Consider the following 24078-nt stretch of genomic DNA (forward strand, 5'->3'; position numbering starts at 1 on the left):
GAATGAGAAAATATTTTGCCAGTATTCCTGATTACAGGTGTGTAAACATGCGTATATACGTATATGAGTCAGTTTAAGAACATAATATTACCGGGTCACGTTTGCCAATAACCATTTTTCCCCCCTATATACATATTAACCTTTAGAACAGAGAAGCACGAGTGTGAGCGGGTATTTGAAGGCGGCGTAGATTCATCAAGAGGAATGTCAGCCTCGGGAAGTAACCCTGCTTCTGATTGGCCAAAGCAAGTCACGTGATCATTTCCCAAGCGGAGTTTCCACGACAGCTGGAAGCCGAGCGGCACAGGCGCATCGCTTCTTTGCTAAATTATTGGAAATAACACGACTTCTGCTCGTCTCAGCACCTCCAGATAAACCCTGGTCTGGCATGGGCGACAAGAGGAGTCCCACAAGGTAACGACCGAGTTAGTGCTTACCTAGATATTCAAGCTAGGAGAGGGAACAGACATCGACAAGCGCACGAAAAAAATGGGTTTTCTCCACTGTCTCTCTCTCGCTTTCATCTCTCTCTCTCTCTCCCTCTCTCTCTCACTGCATGTGTCTATGTTCGCGTGCGGGTGTGTGCGCGCGGGTGTTAAAACCTCATCGCCAATTACAGTGTCGGATCACAGCGCTTGCAGATGATTTCCTAAATCCTATAGGCTAACCCAGATGTTTGCTATCGATAGCCTTCGTGGATGCGAGCTGAACTCACTCTTGTTTCCTCTCGCCCCTTTTTCCTCTTCTCTCCCACCATTTCTTATCGTTTTTTTTTTTTTTTAATTTTTGTGTTTTTCTTTTTGTTTGTACATTTATTGTTTTAAAGGCCGAAGCGTCAACCGAAGCCCTCCTCCGACGAGGGGTTTTGGGACTGCAGCGTGTGCACGTACAAGAACACAGCAGAGGCTTTTAAGTGCATGATGTGTGATGTCAGGAAGGGGACGTCAACAAGGTAAGGCGATGGATATGCATTACCTTTTGGTCTCTTTTGCAATAGCTGGTCCCCAAGGGGTGGTCCTTGGGGACTTGGGGACTAGGGGACTAGGGGACTCGGGGACTGCCCCCCCCCCCCCCCCCCCCCCCCCCCCCCCCTCCCAACAAAATGAGCAGTTCTCACTACCATCCCTCTCCCTCTAAGCAATTTATGCATTTGTACCATGAGACAATGGATTGAGATCATTGTATATTTTTCAGATATTTAAACTATCCCACTCTTGCTATCCTATATAGTTCAGACAGTAAACATAACCAAACATACACAGGCTGGTTCTTTTCTTGTGGGTTTCTTTTTCTATTGCATGTATGCAGTAGAAAAGATATGACAATTACTTTATCAATGTTAACTTCAAACTCATCAATTCTCAATCAATTCTCTTTTCACTTTCCCCTTAGTCTCCATGTTCTTGCCTGGCTGTTCACACCTCTGTAAAATACGGGAGAGGAATGGCTTGCTCTTTAGACACACACACACACACACACACACACACACACACACACACAAGCTTAAAAGATCAGTAGAGGGGGGGGGGGGCTGCTTCCAATATGCATGCAAACAAGCTAACACACATGGAAAGGTACTCAAGCATAACAGTACCTAGCATGTAGGTACATACACTCTGTGGCCGGTATTTGTCCTGACATCCGTTGTATGAGGCAGGAAATGGCTGTTATTCCTGAGTGGCAGTCATTATCAGGATGAAAACACAACAAAGGGTGAAGAAGAGGAAGTGTAGCTGTTAGCTCTGGCTATGGGAAACGGTGTGTAATGTTACACGATCTCCCTCTTTAATGTATCCTCTCCTGCATTAGCACAACTTTCCAAATGATTTAACAACAACAACAACAACACCACCACCACCACATCAGTGCAGTTGTCAGCTTTGATGCCTTTTCAGAATTGTGGTATTCTTTGTGTTTGCATGCACTTATATGCCTGTGTGTTTTTGTGTGTCTGCACTTGTGGGTGTGGGAGGGCTAGTTGTGAAAAGAGGTTGTCAGAGCAGCTGCCAGACAGACAGCCATAGCTCATTACTATGCAACAGCTTAATCAGCCCGCTGTCATCAGATACACACACACACACACACACACACACACACACACACACACACACACACGTACGTACAGATGCACTCAACATGCAAATTTTACACATGACAAATTCATACACAAACATTCTAAACACACACACACACACACACACACACACACACACACATACATAATCACACACTCAAGTGCACAGTTGCTGCTTGCACAAACAAAGCAATTGAGCAGCAGACATACTGTTGTCATAGGGTTCAGCCTATTGCAGTAGAGCGTTGATTGTTGAGAGGACACACCAGGGACTCTGTGTCTCTGTGTGTGTGTGTGTATGTGCACTTCTGTAAACAAGCGGCCGGCAGCTTTGCCAAGAACCTGTCTGAATTCTCACTTCACCAAAAGCTGTTACACCCTTTGTCTTCCCCATCTGGGCATTTTTGGGGTTAGTTGGCAAGAAAACAAGGACCCAGAACTCCTCACTACACCCCTAATCAATTTAAAAAATGTCCGTGAGAAGGTCTTATTTCATGATAACCCACTGTCTTCCCAACTGCAGTGCTGCAGAAATGTTGTAGTAGTGTTTGTCATGCTCTTTTTTTTTTTTTTTTTCTTTCCCAGAAGGCCGTACACAAACCACCACACGCAGGCTAATACTGCAGCAAAATGGCCACACAGGTGGTCGCAGCTGTTAACGACCGAACACAACAGTCAAGTGGATTTCTCATTGAGCAAGCCAAAGGTGGTAAAGGGCATACGACATGCAGAATACAAATGTAGGACACGACAAATTCCCTCGCTGGTTACTAAACAAGCATGACTGAGCTGTTACCGCGAAGTAATGAATTAATGCTCGACACGGGCGAGGAGTTGTCCCGTAGCCCGAAGGTCACAGTTCTGACAGCCGGCGTGGGCTCATTGGAAGTGACTTAAACCAACTTATCACTTGTCATAGGCTGAAAAACACCACCTAATTGCATCAAGTGTCACTTTTTCTGACAGGATCAGTAAACACTAGGTGATGGATGCCATTAAAAAAAAAAAAAAAAAAAGGAACATTTTGGCACATGGTAGAGAAATATTTTAAGAGCAAGAGAGTTTGCATGTAGATAGCCGTCGAGAGATAAAGATGAATGTTTTATGAAGGTGAGGTTTTTTGCAGATCTCTCTGCCTAGATCCCTCTGATGTGGAGGGATGATCTACTGCGGGGCCCCAAAGCTGGCAGCTGATTGAAAGCACATCGTTGAGGGCTGCGAGTTCGACTGAAGACAGGGACACATCAGCATCAGGATTGGACTCGCTTATCGGAGGAGTGAAATGGAAGAGAGAGCGACAGATTTGACAAACGAGGGAACCGGCTGACGTTCTGCTAATTCTCTCGGCGGCTTGAAAAACGTGTGCGTCTAGGGAGTCAAATTTAAGGAAACACGAGCGGCGCATTTGCATCGCAAAAACAGAACAGCGTTTAAATATTCTCTCTACACCTAAATGTATTTAAAAAGGAAATGCACACTGGCTGCAAACCTGACGCAGTCAGTTTTTTCTTACAGTATTTTTAATTAAAGTCGTCTTAAGAGGAGCTTTGGGATCACAACATATCATGCAGCTTCATTATACCAGAAGACTTTGCTGAGAGAAAGTGGGAGACGTTTGATTTTCCTTTGACTCTTTGGGATCAGTCCCCGCCTTTGAAAAGCAGCATGATAGATGAAAATCATGGTGCAGTGGCATGGTGCTTAAAAGAGGTTTGATATTTGATTAGTGCAAGGCCACAGGTTTGATTCCTACATCAGCTGGAACCACCCAGTGTGTCCTCGAGCAAGACATTGAAGGCCTCCCAGTGTACCCATAACGTCCTGGATTATAGTGTCATCTTAATGTTTAAAGACGGACGACGAGGCCTGTTTCGGAGTTAACACACCTGTCTGGTGTTTTTAATAGCTTGAATAAGCTGAACACGTCATGTGAAAAGGTGCTGACGGACAGCAGTATTTGGCTAAGGAAGTTGTTTAGCTTTGGGTTTAGCAGCTAAGTGTAATAGAGCGGCTTGTGTGTGTGTGTGTGTGTGTGTGTGTGTGTGACCTTCTCTTGTGTCTAGCTTACACCACCTGCATCTGTTCACTGAGCTCTGACAAGTCAGGCCCGCCAGGGAAACACTCGGTGTGTGCAGGCTCTGAGCTAGTTTAGCAGCAGTATATTTCTACAGGTCAGGACAGTGAGCTGGATCTTGTTCTGATTAGTTCTCTCGCTGCCTTTGGCTCTCCAGTGTGTATTCACTTTCTCCCTACTGTCATCTCTTAGCTATTCCTGTTGGTTTTCTCTCTCTCTCTCTCTCACTCTCTCTCTTTCTATAAGTTGAACTTAACCTAAGGCATCTCTTAGTGACAGATTGACTGATGTGCACATTTTGTCAGCTCCACCTAAACTAGAGCAAGCTATTCTGGCTGGCTGGCAACCTGTCAGCATCGGGCTGTTTAGATGTTGTTTTATCATCCTCCGCACATGTGCTCGCCCTCACAGTTCACGTGCAGTGCGCACGCACACACACACACACACACACACACACACACACACACACACACACAAACTAAAACTTGGGCTGTAATTGTGCAATTCCCTTTTAAAAAATGTAGCTTTGAATACAACGTAGTTCAGAGTAACTAATGCGTGATTCAAGCATTTTTATTGACTTTAATCATACAAATAAAAAATATGGACAAATAACAGGCAAGACATATGTATTGAGACAAGTACTTATTAAACCCATACCTATGTAAGTTTGTAACCTAATATAGTAGTAGTATTGTAATGATACAACTAAAAAGTAGCATTTCACCAAAAAGGAGACAGTGATTAATCACAAGATAAGTGAAACAAAAACACAAAGGAGTGTAGTGAAAACAATTCTGACGCAGATATTAGTAATTAATTGTTGCCATTTTGAAGCCTTTGCGTGGACTTCACACATTTAGCCCGTGATTGGTTGCAGTAGATACCCAATACACATATGAGATATGAGCAGCCTGCTGGAGCCATCAGATTATTAGAAACAGAAACTGTTATGTCGCATAGACTAAGTTTATCTTCAGAGTGTATGGTGGGTTTTAAATTTGGAATTCAAAATGCAATACAGAACTTCTAATACTAAAAGGAAAGGATTAATCATCTCTTTTCCTTCTGTTATTATATGTTCATTCTCTCAAAGTAGCTGCATTGCTAGAAATGTGTGCAACCGCAATGGAATACTGATATACAATGTATACATTCATTAAAATGCATGTTTGAAATGCACAGTGTAACGTGTGAATTAGTTGTACTTCCATATGGTTCCACTGCCTCTGGACACATTTATACTGCATGTACAGCAATGCAGTTTGCTTTTGGCAATTAAATCAGTTACCTGGTACTTACGTCTCTATTATGGGTATTATTAGCTTCCTAATTTCCCTCCTCCACACATTTTACAGCGTCAAGATTTTAAGTCCTTTTAAATAATAAACTAATCTGGTTCTTAACTGGCAACATGCATGGGAGAGGGCTAATTTACTTAACAAAACCAATATTTACAGCCATTTGCCTGCTATGTTAATTTCCCCAATCTGATTACACAACGTGCAAACTAGCAGCAGAGAGCCACACATCCGACTCTCACCTCATGAGTCATGGGTTTTCATTCATTATTTAAGCACTACGTAGGAAAACGCTAGGTTTGTTTTGCCACACCTTTTGGTGCCAAATGTTGAGTATATACCCAGAAAAGTCGAGAGATTAAAGCAACCTATCCAGGCATATTTCAGACAGTTGCTTGTGTGCCTTCTATAGTTTTGGAATAGTTCATGGGCAGGCAAGGCGACAACAAATACCGGTAAACAGGGTTCATGAGCTAGATCTGCAGCTGTGAGGGCCAAAATGGGATGTTATTTATATGAACGAGTGGTATTGTTACTGCAGCTGCAAGTGAAATGTGAACACACTATTTATCAACTATCAGTGTCCGATCATCCCATCTAAATGATCACATCCTCTTAGAAGTCACGCGGTCGGCTCAGTCGTGTGGGTTACTGGTTTTTGCGCTCACACAGCATACAAACACCGAGTGTACACCAGGGACAATGAAGCGGCTGTTATCACGTCACTGTGGCTCAAGATTATGGCTACGTGATAAGCCTGTAATTACTGCGGTGACACTGATGCATGACATACTGCACTATGTGTGTATGCGTGTGTGCAAGGGGGGCCTATGTAGGAGAGGAGATGGTGCTATAGTGTGGCTAGTGGACTGTAGAAGGTGTCATAAACCACAGGACGTGGAGAGCCATCTGTCTCTTTCTCTCTCTCTCTCTCCCACACACACACACACACACACACACACACACACACACGGTGGGAGCATGTACAGGCAGGGAGAGACATTAATCATCGGGTTGGAGGAGCTCCCAGGAGCAGCCTACGTCCTGCTGATAGAAGACTTGACACACACCTACACCTAGATTGAGAGTGTTCAACAGGGCATAAAATAAGCTATTTCACAATGATCTTAAAACCATCACAGAACAGTGAGATGAGATTTGTTTATAGCTGCACACTCCAGTGCCTATTTGTAGTGCATCGGCTGTCCTGTAAGCGGTTTGCTCATCACACAATGTAATTGACAAATGTTAGCAAGCAGTCCAAACATCTGCAGATTTGTGCACTGCTGTCTTTTGGGTGCAACACATTTCAAAGAGCAAATGGCGGGTGTACTGGCTAAAGGTGCCTTGTCAGGGGTTTAGAGACAGCTTAGTGAGCTTTTGAAAATAAGATGACCTCTCATGATTATACTATACCACTAATGAAAACTATGACGGCTTCCCCTATAGACTGGCCAGACTTGTGGAGGAGAACACTGCACCTCTCAGTGGATTTGTTACAACACCATTGTTAAATTATTTTTTTTCGGGTGGACAGCCAAGGTTTCTTATTTTGTGTGGAGATGAAACAGTTGGTAGTAAGTAGTTTGCAATCAAACTGTTTACAAGGTATGTAACGACATAATGAAAAATGCTGCTACTGTAACAACAACATTTCCATGTCGTGGGATGAATAAAGTATAATCTAATCTAATCTAAAGAACCGTGAGTTAAATATGAAGTTTAGATTTTCAAGTGGAATTTTTTTTTTTACATCAAAGAGGCCACCAAACCAATAGTCACTTTTCTCATTTTGTGAAAACCTTGTATCTATGCATTATCTAAATTCTGTGATTTTGAACAGATAAACTGAAGGCGTCAGTGTTGCTTTACAGGTGGAAAACATTGTCATGTTTTAGGCTAAATAACCCATTTAAAAACCCATTATCTGAACAATGCACTCAAAACTGAAAACAGGCCGGTTTGCATTAACTAATGAAAAGTGGATGTTTTGGAAAAGTGTTTACATATTTATTTTGAGATGTTATGGGTCTTTTTTAGGCTTTTATTCAACAGGACAGCTGAAGACTTGAGGGGGTGGGGGGGGGGTGACGTGCAGCAAAGGGCCGCAGGTCGGAGTTGAACCCAGGCCCGCTGCAGCGAGGAGTAAACCGCCTATACATGGGCACCCGCTCTGCCAACTATGCAGTCCGGGCGCCCCAATATGTATTATTTTAACAGGTCAGGGATCCAATGGTAGGGTTATTTGAGTTTAAGCAGACTAGACCACTCATAGTCACGTTTTTTTCTAAGCCTCAAGTTATTATGACTTGTCTATAAACAGATTAGGGCTCACACACACTACCCCACCATCTGTGTTACTGATGAGTCTCTGTGCGCTGTTGTGTTTATGACCTGCTGTGGCAGAAACTTGATGGACAAACCATCCTGAGTCATAATTCGACCACCAACTGAATTTAGTATGTCAGCAAATCAGGACCAGAGAAGACATTTTCAGCCCATGTGTCGGTTCATTGACTGCTTTGTTGGTGGAGGAGCGTGAGGTCAGTGGGTGCATTAGAAGGAGGGAGAGAGATCGTGATAGATGGGGTGTGTGTGTGTGTGTGTGTATTCATGACATATTTGCAAAGGAATCAGCCAGAGTTTTCCCCCGTCAGTGAAATGTGTGCGTAAAACAGAGACTTAATGTTTTCCTGACTACATTAAGAGATTTAAAATAAAGAGATTGCCATTTTCTTTTCAAGGAAATGGAATTCGGTGTGTTTAAGCCCTACTCGTAGCGTCCTAATTTCCCAGTGTGGGACTCCATTAGCTGCTGCGGAATAGACGGCATGACCGGAGCAAACATCGATTGGAACAACAGTTCCAACACGCAGTATTAATGTCAGAAAGAATGGGCCGTTACATTAGGCACAGAAATTCCTGTTGCAATCAATAGACGCACGCACAGAAACACACACTCGGCTTCCACATGGAGGCCAGTAGCGAAAGGCCTAAGTGCTAAGATAATAACCATTTGATTGGGTTAACAGAGGTAGCTCCGTTTAGGCCTGCTGCTTTGCCTCACAGTGATATTAGCTTGTCTCCTATTTCACCTCCAGGTTATTGAGCTGGCTCTATTAGTGAAAATCTACTTCATTGTTATAAACAAAGAAAATGGGATGTACAAAATATGTTTATAGTTGGCCTCAATTGCTCTCAGGCACAGCCAGTCTTTTCATTTTAAGTAGAAAATAGCACAATTAGCCTTGGGTGTTTTTTTCCCCTTCTACTTCTGATCAAGCAAAACATACAGTGCTTTTTGCAGCCTTAATGAGTGACGGAGATAGCAGTGATTCGTCTCCTCATTACATACAGTAAGTCACAGGAACCATATAAGCGCATAATGACATCCAGAAATCATATCCAAAGACAAATCTAAGAGGTTGTGATTGAGGCTGCTGGTTGTCTTGGTTTTATTTTTGGAAGCTGGTAACACATAGCCGGAGGGCAGGATGGTCCATTCTGTTCAGACAATTGCTGTTTTGTGTGAGAGCTTTAGTAAATTCCGAAAAGTAGACATTTCTGTATTGTTTTAGTTTAAAAGGAGTGCCACAAATTACTTGAGCTAGAGGACTTTGAAAGGCCTCTGCTTTCATTTAAAAAGGTGTCAGCAGTTCTGCAGCGTTGTGCTGACAAGACAGACATATTAGAGGATCTCGACATCTCCTCGCTATCAGATGGTTATGTAGGCCAAGAGACCCATTTGCATTTTGCTCTAGCCTTGCTAGCATCACTGCATGTTCTGAGAATGCAATGATCACTCGGAAGAAAAACTCTGGGAGAGACTCTTTGAAGCTGGGCCCCAATTTAGGTCATCCCAGAACTGTTAAACAACAGCTTTGCCCTTAAAACAAGACAGACCAGCAGCCCCGGCTTATACATTTCCCATTAGAAAAGGAGGCGGAAGCCTCTAAATTAAGCTAAATAGGCCACCAAGGCTCTTTTTGGCAGAAATGTGGCGCATTGTCGGGCAACACTTGGCCAGGTGCTCAAACTAATTTTGTGAATGGATTTTGTCAAGTCCAGAGCGTTTGTACACTCTGTACTTGTACTGTGATTCAACCTTATAATTAAATTAGGCAAGTGCAAAAGGGCATTTTTCATGAAGCACCTGGTGGCCAATGTTTTGTAATTGCAATACGAATTTCGAAGGGTTCATACACAGGTTAGTATAGTTGAGTGAAGCTGTTGTACAGCGTTACCAACAGAGTTACAGTATTAAAGCATCAATACAATGCTTAGCTTACATTCAGATGAATATTTTCATGAGCAGTAGTTTGAAGCTTACATTTCACAGAAACTGGGTGATTAACTATGAAATTAAATTATGAATTACAAATATGACTGCACAACAGGGCTCAGAAAACACACTGTGTTCTTCTGCTGTTCTCATCATGCCCTCATGCTTCATCTGCTCACTGCTGTGTGTGTGTGTGTGTGTGTGTGTGTGTGTGTGTGTGTAGGCAGTCATGTGCCTTAATATGCCTGATTGTATGTGTCTGTTGATTGCATTTATAAAGCATGCATATGTTTTCATGTGCACCCTTTTTGGATTTGTATACACCACTTTGGCTTTTTGGTGCCGTGTGTGTATGCTGTAATGTGCATAGGTGCATTCATACATACAACTGTGTTGATGTGTGTGTGTGTGTGTGTGTGTGTGTGTGTGTGTGTGGTTGTGTGTTTGTGTGCGTGCAAAATCAGGCACTAGATGTGTAGGCTCTCTCAACAGATGGCCTTCAACGCACTTGCCTCTCGGCTAGGGCTCCTGCCAGCTCCAAAACACACACACACACACACACACACACACACACACACACACACACACACACAGAAATACGATTGCAGCCCTCATGCATGCAAACGGTTGCCAGACCAATTGCATAATGTATATTTTTTGAGACAGCAGGCACTCATGGAGGATGGAAATGTGACTGTGAGGAGAAACATTTTATTTAGTGTTACACTGAAGTTTTATTTGATATTGTATTAATCTTTTAGCATTCTGCAAAGGTGCATCATCCTCACTTATCAGGCAAGCATTGCCATCAGCCAACACTGTTTTTTCTGTCATCAATAACACACCAGGGACCATGACTTTTGATGCAAGGCAGAAAAACCATTACGGTGTGTTTTGTACGTAATCTATAATCAAAATCTTAAAATCCATCATGGAAAATATAATTACACCCCAACAGAAGCCATTTGCACAACTGACAGCGATCACGGATAGGAATTCAGTGAGGGATCATGCCCACTGGTGCTGCAGTAGTGACTACTGGGTGGAAAAAGAAGCAGCAGGTGACACACTTAATGGCTGTTTACACACTCGCCTGGAGTTATAAGAGACAAAGACTGCAGTGCAGGAGAATTCCACATTTGGGAAGAACGGGGGAAAACATATTGGGTGTAACGTTTTAATAAAAATGGGACATACTGTGGTTGAGATCAGAGCTGATCTTACTTCTCTTAACAGCAAGACACCACTCTTCTCTTCTTCTCTTCTTTCTTGAGTTGTATAAAAGCAAGTAGAAAACATACATGTTTACCTCCTATGCAATCTGACTTCTGAATATTTCAAACAATTCCTATCACTTCTTTGTGTTCACCAAAACAGCTCCCAGCTTGTCAAAGTGGATCCCTCTGAGCCTTAAAACAAGTCTGAGCAGGTACACCACAGTACACGTCTCACAGATGGCTGAATCCTGGATTTTATTGTGAATGCACTCAGTGTGTGGTGCCACTTGCTGCCAGTGTTAAGAACACTTCAGCAGCACCATTCTAACCAGCACTGGCAGTGATTATTGGCTCTTGATTATAGTAGAACGCTATCATGAAGCCATGTGTTCACTGTGATTTTCCCTCTCATTAATCTGCCACACTCTGTCTCTCTCTCTTTATCCCCCCCCCCCCCCTTCTTCCCCTCCGCGGATCAGGAAGCCTCGTCCCGTCTCCCAGCTCGTCTCGCAGCAGCAGGTAACGCAGCAGTTTGTGTTGCCCTTGCAGCCCAAAAAGGAGAAGAAGGAGAGAGTAGAGAGGGAGAAGAGCGACAGAGAGCCAGCGCTCAAGAAGAACAGTCACAAGAAGATGAGGTAAACAAGCTGACACAGGGTTGGGGGGGGGGGGGGGAGAGATCAACCGGAATCAGATATTACAGAGATGCATGAATAAACACTAGAAACTATAGATGGTGTTTATGTTGCCACCTGAAGTGAGGTTGATGTGTTGTCATATTTCATAAAGTACTTCAAACGATAGACGTAGAGAGGGTGGGAAACACCAGGAATACATTTCAAAGCAGTGTCTGGAAAAGCTCTTTTCAGTTTTCAATGTCTTGGTAGCAGAAAGATTAAGGTGCTTTCACTCATGGGTAAATCAAAGATAGAAATTGCGCAAGGGCTGATTAATGCACAATCTCATGCAGGATTTAAAAGTGGGACGACCCTGGGGTTGTCCTCTGCTGTTCTGTTTTGGTGTGTGTGCCTTTTTATTTCCAGGGTGTTCCAGGGTGCCTGTAGGCGGAGTCAAGGCCAGGGTTGCAGAGGAGATGTGGCACATCTGTACTGCCTGGCTCACCTGCACTTAAGATGGCTGCAGAGCATGCTGTGCTTTCTCTTCACCAGGCTACTCCCCAGGGACACTCCAGCTCTCCACTATTTCTTGACTCTTTTACACACCCACACACCCACACACTCTTGCCACTACTGATATTAAACATAAAATACATGGAAAGCCACGTTTTTCTTGATGTTTAACGGTAATCTGTAGTTTGGCCGAATAAAGGCCTTCGCAGTCACGTTTGTGGAGTTTCCTTTTTTTTTTTTGTGCAAGAAGGAGCCAACTTGTAACACATGGCGGCTCGTCCGGGATCCATCCCGGTTTATTTTTCACTTTCTCGTCTGCCTTGAGTAAGTTTTATAAACCCATTGGGTGTTGGTTTTGTTGTTTCAACTAATGAGATGGTTGTGTGAGAGGTTTAAAGGAACAGTAGATACCTAGTATTGGGCTTTGAGTGTCAGTCGTACTTGTTGAAACAGGAGGAAGTTTGGCAAACAAAACTGGGATGGTTGTGAAACAACTCAGATGGTTGAGTGTCTCAGGGTGGGAAAGCAAGGGAATTGTAGAAAACAATAGAGGCTGAGTTAACTAAGCAGTTTGTGCCTGGTGTGGGGCATCAAGAGCATTTATCTTTGGAGCTACCTTTCCCAGTAGGATTAAGCAATATTGTCTCCCTTGGGGGCTTGTTGATTTGTTATTTTAATTTGTTATTGTCTCCATGAACACAGTTTGAGGTTTTGTCTGTCCTGGGTATACTTCCATGGCAGTCTAGAGTTAGTAACAGGCATCTGGGGGCTTAACCGGGTCATAAGGTTTTTGAGCAGCAGGGCAGTCGTGTGGTTGCATTTTGTCTGATTTAAGTTCTATCACCGAAACACTGCAAATAAGTCTATTCTTTAAGATAGACAGTTTGGGAGTTTGTTAGCAAAGAAATAGCCTTAAAATACTTTCTCAGTTTTTTATTTTCCTTTTTTTCCCCCCTTATAACTCTCATCCACTATTTCTCACTCACCCAGACCGAGGTTAAAAAACATTGACCGGAGCAGCGCCCAGCACTTGGAGGTGACGGTTGGGGACCTGACGGTCATCATAACGGACTTTAAGGAGAAGGCCAAGCCCTCGTCCACCTCGGCTACGGCGTCCACCACCGCGTCGACGGCCGACCACCACAGCCAGAACGGCTCCAGCTCAGAGAACACAGAGAAGGGGCTTTCCCGCTCCTCCTCTCCCAGAGGAGAGGGGAGCTCGGTCAATGGAGAGTCCCACTGAGTCACCCAAATCTCCATCACCCTCCAACCCCATCTCATCTGCAAGCCCACAGGTCTCTGGTGGGACATCCTTGCCTCTACTTTATAGCTGCACATTACTGACGACTAAAACAGATTTGCTTTCTTTCTCTTTCTTTTGGATATTAACACGTCAGTAGGAATTGTGACCAAACAACAGATAAAATGATTTGAAATCCATTTCAAGATTCTCCACAACAGTGGAATTCTACATCTAGAAAGCAATATAAAAAAAGACCTTTTGCTCCATCTTGGAAGTTTTTAAGTGTCCTACATTTTCACTTGGACATTTAGTGTAATCGAAAAGATCCCGCACGCTATAAGAGCATTTGCTAAGACAATTTGATTCTGACGAAGAACTTCCTCAGAACAGATCTGAGATGTCTGGATAAATGTTTGGAGAAGCTTAAAGAACCTGTGCGGTTTCTTTCAGATGCACCAGCTTGTCCAGGTGGGGTTTTTTCTTTTGTTTTTACACTTTTGGTAGATGAAATGTGCAGCCCCACCCTTGACATTACCTCCAGCTGCCGGCAGAGTGACCTCTTCTTCCCACACGTGGAATCTTCAGCCTCTGTCTGGAATCTTTACCTACATGTTATAAACCTGAACCGTCCATTACGCACTCTCAGTGTCCCTACACTGAATCTTCAACCTCTCAGCAAACCTTTGCTCCTGCACTCGATTACTCCAAGCTTTTTCTTGTGGACTGCCTCTGCTGTGGAGGGACTTTTGACATAGCACAGCGGCTGGACTCTGACTGGCACCATTTGGTGTTTTTGGGTAACGTTTGGAGCAGGTTGTTTAGTTCAGGTAATGCTCGTTATGTCCATATAAAGGACATTGGGCAGGTTTTGATAAAAAAGCCCTCTTTTAAATGGTGCGGGAACATATAGTTTACGATTTTAAAAGGAAAATGCCGCTGTTCTCAGTTTGTGCCATTAAACTACGTTGCCCCTCTTCTTGGTTTGCACATAGTCGCGTCATGTTGGAGACCAAATCTATCTTCTATCTTTGCAGCCATTCATTTTGTATCACTAACCTGCATTAAGTGATATTTTTGATATGTTAAAAGCTAAATATATTGAGAAGTAGCAATTAGCAACCCTCCGGGGCAGAGAAACGCGGAAGTGCCATAAACCGCAGTCTCTCAAATGACCACTTGAGACTGGCTCCAAAAGTGAATCAATCCCTGTAGATCAGTGACTTTAAAAAGAATATAGACCCGGGTGAGAAATGGTTTAATCTCTATTCCCCATTCATTCATGAATCTTTATATAACTGGTCAATTTAAATTGTATTAGGGCTTAAAGTTATGCATAATTAAGGGCAAAGGCTGTTTTGAGTGACAGGTGGGTGGCATCACAGGTGGCTAGCTCGGCAACCAGGCTTCTTCAGCCCGCCTCAGCTCCACCTCTAGCCCATTTTCTGGATTAGCATGCAGAGTCAGAGTCAGGCAATGCCAAGATGGCGATGGCTTAAGCTGCCCACACTGAGCTTCACAATGGCTATTCAGGAATCTATGGGTGATGTCACAGAGGCTATGTCCATGTTTTATACACTGACCCTCACATAGACCAACCATAAACTATCCATGTTCAGCAAACCAGCTCAGACAAGCTGTTAACGCCATCTGGCCAGCCTGAAATCACATAAGATTAAAGTTTTGGGAAACGAAAGTCTTTAGATGAGTCAATGTTGTGTTCTATTGGACAGAAGACCATAAACACTAATCCAAAGGGATTTTTAATGTTGCTGTCTGCTATATATGCCAGTAGGCAATACTTCACCACGATATTAGTCATAAGAATTCAAATCTGTCTCTCAGGGCTTTGTTTCTTTAACTTGATTCTGCACTCTTGCTGTACCTTCATACAATCAAAAAGATCACTTAATGCAACTTTAATAATTACCCAAGCTTTGAAATAATGTTCAGTCATACTTCATCTGTCACATTGTAAATACATGATGGACATGGCTCCCAGATATATACGCAAATACAGTTCTTCATATATCATAGTCCTGCTTGCATTTGGCTTGCTTATTTGCCCAATCAAGAACTCATTTCAAGCTTGTTTCAGAGATGGAAATTAAAGAAGCGCTGATTGCAATGTCAACTAAATGAAGATGGTAGTTACGGCACTGTTGCTTTAAATGACACCGGTATTCTCCTTTTAGTCTCTACTGCACAAACAGGGCTGCACCTGCTCAGCGTCACAGTGGAAAAACCAGAGGGTGCTCATGCTGTTCTGCCCCCACTGTGAGCCCGGTGTGGAGACTGCATGGTGCTTCTACAACAGAAAAGGAGCATTGACTTCTGGACATGCACGGTTATCAGCTGCGTAAGGTGATGGTTTGCGGTTTGATGGACTTCATAAACTGTTTAAATTCCTCCATTTTGACGTAGCAAAGTGGTGGAGCTTTAGAATATACTAAACCCCCAGCAGAACAACTATAGATCAACCTAACTACACAATAATGTATGAAACCTGTAGAATACTACACAGATAAAAATGGATATTTCTAAAATATTGTACTACAATGTTTTGATGTGGTTGTATTATCCATCATAGCAGTGTTATTGTTGAGATTTTTTACTTTAACATTTTAGTACAGATCCTGAGAACTGTCATGGCATGATAATATTATGGTCTCGGTATATTGTGGGACAGGCTACGTCTCTTAGTTTGTTAGCATTGTTATATATGTGTCAGAGTTCTCACATGGTTCGCCACACTAGCTGGGACTAGCTGGGTGGACCCGTGAAAAATGTTCGATTGGACGTTTATTTGGTTGTGGCAAAAATGGAAAGACACTTAAAAATATGTTGGTTGTCACCTGTTGCTATTTTTTGTTTTTGCTTTGCCATGTTCAGTTGTTTTAAAATGTGTGAGCTTGTTTATTACATGTCTGAATAAGAAAAATTCAAACAAAAGAAATCATTTTTTAAACTTTTTGTCACTTTCATACGTACGCATGCATTGTTTACACTTTTGGGTGGACACTGGTTTGCTAATCTAGGCTTTTTCTGTTTTTTTGTGTGTTTTCAGCTCCATCTGGTCAACGACTTAACTGCTACTACTAGGCGTACAGAGATTAGGCCCATAATGCACTTTGCATACGTTGAAAATGGTGGATATCCATGTAATGGTTAAGTCATAATATAGGCATACAGTAGTTATGAGCATAAGGTATGGGTTACACACTTCTTAGTCAACCACTACATCAGTCAATAACCTAATTTTCCCACACTAAATGAAAATGCAGTTGACAGTCATGTCTGTTCTAGTGGAGCCACATCAATAAAGACGAATAAAGCCATGAATGGGTCTTTTCAGAGGTGAAATCAATTGAAAGTTGCTGCAGACAGACGCAGCATGAGGGGGGAGGGAGGAATCAACTTTGCCTATCGCTCCCACCCTTCCCCCATTTGGGGTCCCAACCTTCTGCTTCTGCTGCATCAAGTCAAACTGGTAAAATAGAGAAGCCCGGAAGTTTTCTATAGTCTTCAAAATAAAAGCCCAAACGTACTCCTAAAAATAGTGATAGTTGACAATGGGTACTAAACCTGAAAGTAATTGAGATACTAATACACGAACGTTTGGAAGTATTACATATATTATTTAGATAACAGCTACATCCTTTGTAATATGGTATAGTTCCAAGCATCCCATCTGCCAGGAGTAAGTTCATCTTGAATTTACAGGAGGTGGGTTAAACATAATACCAAATACTTTCTCCTTCACTCACATGGTCTGCAAGAGTTTAACAGCTCACAAGGTATATCTGAGCTACGCTTTCAAGCATTACCATGAGCATAAAAAACCATAATCTGTAATCAAATTTAAAGAGATACCCATACTTTACAGTGCAAACCTGCATAAATGGGTGTTAATATTCTCATGCAATTTACCCTACCCTATTTTAGCAGAAATGCCCACTCTGACTCATTGAATAAGATTATTTTTTCAGGAAGGACCTGGGAAACCTTTTAAGGCTTCCAGTGGGTGAGATGTATAAAATCTTAACAGAGATGTTAAGTATCAAACATACTCAAAATAGAATGAAAGGCATATATTGTTGAATTAAAAACACTAAATATGTAATGTACATTAGCGTGACTGCTGTGGAACATTTATTGGCACGCTGTTTTCCACATTGTTAAACTGTTACACAGTATTTACATTGTTAAATAGTATTAATGTAGTGGCATAGCATGCAATTGGTATGTCATTTTTTATAATCTTCCCCAATCTGTTCTAATAGAGAAGACATTAACTTATTCCATCAGATCAAACAAACAAAACAAGTAAACAAGCTATTATTTATGATTGTTTCAAAAGCTTTAATAGTGAGAAATGTAAAGAAAGTTGCTTTGTCAGACCGCCAGAGGGCGTAATTACAACGCTTGATGAGTTTTATTTTTCAAACGCTGGCCGGAAGTGCGGTACCATTGCGAGGAGCTTCGTCGTTATTTTACTATACGCTAGTTTGTCTGTGTCATGACTTTAGCTCCAAGTTGTGTTTTCAAACTCCAAAATGCGGCGTTACATTCGTGCACTAATCTTGTGCACGGTGTTTGCCATGTTTTCGGGCTTGTATGTTTACAGTAAACTGTTTTACTCGGACGTGTCGGTCGGTGGAAACGGACCTAGGAGGGTTTTCATCCCACCGATAGTCCCCGGAGGCAGACGAGGTGCTGCGGACAAAACTGGGCCCCAAAGCCCACACTGGTACAACAGGTAGGACTGAATTTTCTGCTTTTTCCTACTTTAAAGTGATACAACTGGGAAACAAATCACAATTCATTATAAGCGTGAGTACTGAAGTAGATTATCTGCTCTGCACCACACTTGAGATGTAAAGGAATGTCACGTTGCCTGACCGAACGACCCAACGCAGACCAACTACACTCCAATTATCTACGTATGTCTATGGTTGTAAACAGTAGTGACGCGAGACTTTGACAGGTGTGCGACCTCACGTGCTGATGGTAGCGAGATTATTTGATTTGCCGCAATGTGACGCCCACAGTCTGCTTTAGACAAACGTTCGATGTAAAATTCTGATAGAAAATAACAACAAATAAAAGCATAACATGAATATTTCAACACGTGAAGTGATTACTGAAACGTTAGCTTTGCTACAGCTTTGGTTTCACATCTGACTGTTTACTGTCTGCCATATATTAGGGTTTGAGGGGTAGGATAAATGGGAAGAGTTACTAATAAAGTTCAAAGCTAACAGTTTCCCCTCACAGAGGCCACTGCCATAATCAAGATAAAATGTCTCTGTTTTACTAATGACATAAGTAAAAAGAAAGAGCATTTAAGAATCTGGACACATAGAAGGATTGACATGTTTGCTTACAAATGGACATCAGCTCTAGTATACCATGACAAAGACATATTGGTGGTAGTTAGTCACACAGCCAAAGTCAATTTGAAGATGTACTTAAAAGCAGACACATACAAGTTTTAGCTTCCCGAAGATTGAATTAATGTCAAACCACAGTATTAGTTTAACTAAAGTGTCATAATACTAATGTTAAAACATCCTCTGGTGACTAAGTCTTTCAGTATTCTTTTTTTTTTTAATACATAAAAAGAGAGAAGCTTGTGTGTTTTATGGACAATAGGTCAGGCTCATATAAATCAAGTCAAGTCCTAAATGCTAACAAGAAAACATGGCTGACACCTACGCCACCCTGAAAAAGCCTTTTGTCCAAACCATGCAATATTACAAACGTTTTGTTATTCTCAGAACTCTGGAATTCATCCATTATGACATCTGTACGACTCTCCATCCTGTCACTCAGGTACATAATGCGCCAGCGGGGTCAGGGAGAGGCAGGACGTGGTGGCGGTGTTCAAAGCAGACCTGAACCCCCCATGCACCTGGCTGTGGTGGCCTGTGGTGAGAGGCTGGAGGAGACTCTCACCATGGTCAAGTCTGCTGTGCTTTTCAGCATCAAGAGCCTCCACCTGCACATCTTTGCTGAAGATCAGCTACATGCCAGCTTCATTAAAGCTGTAAGTAGGACGTATTTGGGATATCTGAAAACCGCAAATGGCTTGCTGTTGACTGTAAATTTTGATCATATCTTTTACAATACCACTAATATTAATTTGTTGGGCTGTCTGTGTTCCAGTTGGAGTCGTGGCCTGGTTTTATTCACTCCAAGTTCAAATACACAGTCTACTCCATCAGCTTCCCCAGTGAGAACGCAGCAGAGTGGAAGAAACTTTTCAAACCCTGCGCTTCCCAGAGGCTCTTCTTACCTGTGAGTTTCTTATAGAGAGAGGACATGAGAATCACAGGGAAAAATGGATACCTCAAGTCATTATGACACTCCATTTGTTTTAAGAGTTACTTTTAAAAGACAAAAAATAACCCCAGTTAAATAAATGGTCTGCAAAATGCTGTAAAATACCAATTTCATTTGCCTAATTTTACAGTGCACCGATTTCCCTTTAGACATGAATTTACACCTTAACGTTTATAGAATTAAAATGAGAAAATTTTTTCTGCATTTGTTTATTATATATATATCATTTATAGAGAAATGTGATGTTTCCAAATCATTCACCTTTATACATCATATAAAGGGTGATCATATTGTAACACCACGAAAGGCTAAGTTTGTAAGTCTAATGCAGAACATACTGCCAGTATCCACCACTAAAAAGAATGGCAAACATCCACTATATTAATATCCTCTGTACTTGTCTTTTTTTTTTTATCTATGCAGCTGATCCTAAAGGATGTTGACTCAGTCGTGTACGTCGACTCAGACATCCTCTTCCTGCAGCCTGTAGACCACCTGTGGGCGTTCCTGTCCCAGTTTAATGCCTCCCAGCTGGCTGCTATGGCCCCGGAGCACGAGGAGCCCCGTATTGCCTGGTACAACCGCTTCGCCCGCCACCCCTTCTATGGCAGGACGGGAATCAACTCAGGGGTCATGTTAATGAACATGACACGGATGAGGAACATGTTCTTTAAGGTAGGGCTGAATGCTGAAGACGCATTTTCCAGGAAAGTTGTGCTTAGTTGTTCTGGTTTGTTGTATTATTGTACCACTTTTATTGGCCACAAGATGTCCTCCTCCTCTTGCTGCAGGTATTGTGTAAGGCCTATGAAAGGACTCAATTTGATCCTGCTGCAATGGGAAGCTCCTAACACATAACCACTTGACAATATTGTGACAAAGTGAAGTTACCTTTTTAACTGTTTTTTTTTGTACACATGTCTGTGTTGACAGAATGACATGACATCTGTGGAGCTGCGTTGGGACGAGCTGCTGATGCCTCTACTTCAGAAGTACAAACTCAACATAACCTGGGGAGACCAGGACCTTCTCAATATCATTTTCCACCACAACCCTGGTAACCTTTTGTGATTTGCACATCTTGCATGTATATTTCTACATCCTATAACTGTACAAATTTACATTGGATGCTTTTAGCTTTCATAGACAGATTGAAAAGGTATTTCTTGTTATTGAGTGTCCAGAATTATGGTAAAGATAGACATGTGTCATACTCTTCAAAGTCTACAGGTTGCCACTTTGTTGATTTAAGTGTTTCTGTTTTTGTTAACCTCGATTTATAGAGTGCTTGCTGGAGTTTCCGTGCCAGTGGAATTATCGTCCCGATCATTGTATCTATGGCAGTAACTGTGCGTCAGCTGAAGAAGATGGCATCTACATACTGCATGGAAACAGAGGGGTTTACCATGACAACAAACAACCTGCCTTCCGGGCTGTTTACGAGGCCATACGAAAGGTGGGTCTACCTTAGTGTGTTAGTGTATGTGAGATGCTTAAATACGTTTGTCCATCTTTAGGCTTTGGGAATTCAGTTACAGTATGGGCCTCTTCTTCTGTTTGAGCCAAACATGTTCAGCCAGGACATGGATTTGTCACGGGGGGTTTATCCACTGTTCAGACCAAAACAATTAGCAGCCCTAATATAAAGAACTCTACATGAAAAGAGACAAAAGACCTTCAAATGGGATATATTAGGGTAAAGTCTAACAACCAAGGCATCAACTGCCAAGATGTATCTGCTTGAATGTTATCTTAAGTTGCCCTCAGTGCATAAAATTAACTGCCCTTCCATTCATCTTTTAATAACTTTTTATTGTTCACTTTGGCCATTTTCATCACAGACTTGAGCTAAACTTGAGTGTGTTTACAATTACATTTAAAAAAGAAAAACATTTCAATAAACTTAAATATCAATTGAAAACATCATCTGGTTTAATGTGCTCATATTATGCTTTTTGGCTTTTTCCCTTTCCTTTATTGTTTTATGTATCTTTTTTGTGCATGTAATAGGTTTACAAAGTGGAAAAAGCCCAAAGGGAAGAAGTGACAAGTTGAACGTTGTCCAATTAGAACAGATCCACGGCGGTGACACAAACTTGGTGGAGTTGTTCATTTTATAGTCAACGTTTTGCTAAGAAACCAAACATTTTGACGATAAACTACATCTCCACAGTATGTGGAGTTAAACTGGACGAGCCCAATGACCTTTGAATATTTCTATTTGTTGTTAAATTGCGATGTGAGCGGCAGCCAACAGGGGTCATTATGTCGGCAGGATAATTTAAAAGGCAACTGAAACTACATTGTGCGTCTGCCCTATTTCTGATACCGTGGCGGCAGAATTTTGCCACGGTGGGCCGCCACAATAAAATCAACGTAGAAGAAACACTGCTGCTTCTGACTGGCTTGCAGTGCTTACCGAGCTACTGCGCATGTGCGACAACAAAGATTGAAAAGAAGTAAGATGCCTCATTTTTGTAGTTAAAGCAGAAAGCTCAACACAGGGTGAAAAGAGGAGCTGCAGCAATGTGCAGTACACCAAAAATATTTTGAAAATTAAACCATGTAAAGCTATTCTAAAATAACCTCTAAATACAATTATGGGCCTAATAATTAGCATAATATAAGCACTTTAAGTGTTTGACCCTGAGGCTAAAGGATGCGGCCCCTTCTTTTGATTGAAATTACTTGTTTTTTTGTTATGGTCGCAGGTTTTGTTGCATTACATTTAATGTTCCCTTCCACACATACGGATTTAAGAAAATTTGGGAAAAAGGCATTTTGGGTAATAAACTGTCTACCAGAAAGTGACTGAAAACAAGCACCCTGGTAAAAGTCTCTTGGGTACATTAAAGTGAAAAAGCCTGGTGAGCCCTTGGGTGTAATTTAGTGCCACATCTGATGAGGAGCCCTTTTATAACCTCAGTGACACACCTGCTCTCCTCCACTGCCCTGCTCCTTTACCCTCCTAGATGAGATTTTGGATTGGTGTGACCCCTAAAGACCGTAAGTGCTACTGACATCAGATGGTCTGCATTGGAAAACAAATCACCATTTCCAGAAGGTTGGAGTGAAACCTAATTTCCCCCATGGGGATGTTTATGGGTTGTTTACCAGCAGTGTAATGATATTGACAACATTGGTGGCATTTACTTAATGAAGCCATCAACATCGGAAGTCTCATTGCTTTCCTATTAACAAAGCATTAAACATAGATCAGAGCAACGGCCGATCCATACCTTATCCATGGCTTTACTTTAGACACAAATACAGCCGTAGACACACATGTACATGTGCTGCTACAAGTGAGCTCAAACCCCACCCAAGGGCCCATAGCATGCACTGACACAGTTTCCCAATAGCCTGTGTAGGCATTGATACTTTCATAGATATGCGATTTTCCAGGAGTATGGATAGGTCTTTTTTGTGTTTCATCTCACTGGGCAGACCATTTCATCCATTTCTTGCTTCTTCTGTAGCAGAACCTCAGTCAACTTGAGTAGTGTTATGGGGTAAATAATTAACAGGACATCTTTACACTGGCAGCTGAGTAAAAGTGTGAGGGTTAAGAAACGTGGTACAGGAATGACTACTCAAATGCAGATTCCCTTTCACTCAGTTTTGAAATAGTGTGGTTACAGGGAAATAATTATGTTCTAAAATGAAACTACATGATGGCAAGTTTAAAGTCATCCCTGGATTTATTTGCTCTCAAAACAATTGCCTCGCGTGAAAGAGTGCCGTTTAACCCTTCATCAAACCCAACATGCAATCTTATGCTCCCTCCGGCTGTTCCCAGCCTGGTTTCTATACTGTGACTGGGTTCAAGGCCCTTTCGTCTAATATGCAAGTTGGTGTGAGAAAACCTACACAGAAGGCAGACAAAACTAAAAGGGGTCAAAGCCAATCTAAAAGGGTCATACAGTGACGCTTCTGGAAAGCAGAGGCAACAGAGACAATCTGGCAAATGGAGGAGGGTTTGTTGGAGAGCAAATATATACTGGTGCTGGTTACCAATGTAGAGCAGGTGTGTGACAGGCCAGGTGAGGGTTTGAGGTGGGGAAACACAATGAGCACCGATAGAGGACAGGTGTGGAATGAAATAGGCCATAGAGCACAGATGTTGCTAATTACATTAACGATGGCTCCCCCCACATTTGCAGCTTTTCTCTTGCTTTCACTCCTTTACATGATTGTTGAAGTTGATATGACGTAGCTGGGCTAATTAGCCACAAGCTTTCTGTTCACCAAAATCCCAAAACCTCCACCCACTGCAACTGGTAAATAATGTCCCACACATCACAAAAAGCCAATCAGAAAACTAAGCCCACAGCCCAAGTTCTGATAAACATGTAATTTATGTTGGTCTGTACATTTTTAAATGCATCCATCTTTGTCGGATCGCGGGGGGGGGGGGG

The 24078-nt window shown here is 42.2% G+C and overlaps 2 protein-coding genes across 4 annotated transcripts in view; both read left to right on the plus strand.

Annotated features, from left to right (window-relative positions):
* The first annotated feature begins 187 nt into the window (after window positions 1-187).
* yaf2 (YY1 associated factor 2) lies at window positions 188-16657 on the plus strand. Of its 3 annotated transcripts, none has more exons than XM_034862972.1 (4): window positions 188-414; window positions 827-952; window positions 11428-11583; window positions 11989-12919. In XM_034862972.1, exons 1-4 carry the CDS (start codon window positions 389-391, stop codon window positions 12197-12199), a joined length of 519 nt encoding a protein of 172 aa, XP_034718863.1. In that variant the 5' UTR covers window positions 188-388; the 3' UTR covers window positions 12200-12919. The 3 variants fall into 3 exon arrangements, with proteins under 3 accessions (XP_034718863.1, XP_034718862.1, XP_034718864.1); XM_034862971.1 differs by lacking the exon at window positions 11989-12919 and adding an exon at window positions 13066-16657 and having other exon boundaries at window positions 189-414; XM_034862973.1 differs by lacking the exons at window positions 827-952; window positions 11989-12919 and adding an exon at window positions 13066-16657 and having other exon boundaries at window positions 249-414.
* Window positions 16658-17668: 1011 nt separating this feature from the next.
* Window positions 17669-24078, plus strand: part of gxylt1b (glucoside xylosyltransferase 1b) — an 8130-nt gene continuing 1720 nt past the window's right edge. The window contains exons 1-6 of the mRNA XM_034862952.1: window positions 17669-18074; window positions 19151-19364; window positions 19484-19615; window positions 20084-20335; window positions 20594-20717; window positions 20944-21116. Of these exons, the coding sequence (XP_034718843.1) occupies window positions 17872-18074; window positions 19151-19364; window positions 19484-19615; window positions 20084-20335; window positions 20594-20717; window positions 20944-21116 (1098 nt within the window). The 5' untranslated portion in view covers window positions 17669-17871. The remainder of the gene's footprint in view (window positions 18075-19150; window positions 19365-19483; window positions 19616-20083; window positions 20336-20593; window positions 20718-20943; window positions 21117-24078) is intronic.

The sequence above is a fragment of the Etheostoma cragini genome, chromosome 23 (assembly GCF_013103735.1).
Source record: "Etheostoma cragini isolate CJK2018 chromosome 23, CSU_Ecrag_1.0, whole genome shotgun sequence".
NCBI lineage: Eukaryota > Metazoa > Chordata > Actinopteri > Perciformes > Percidae > Etheostoma > Etheostoma cragini.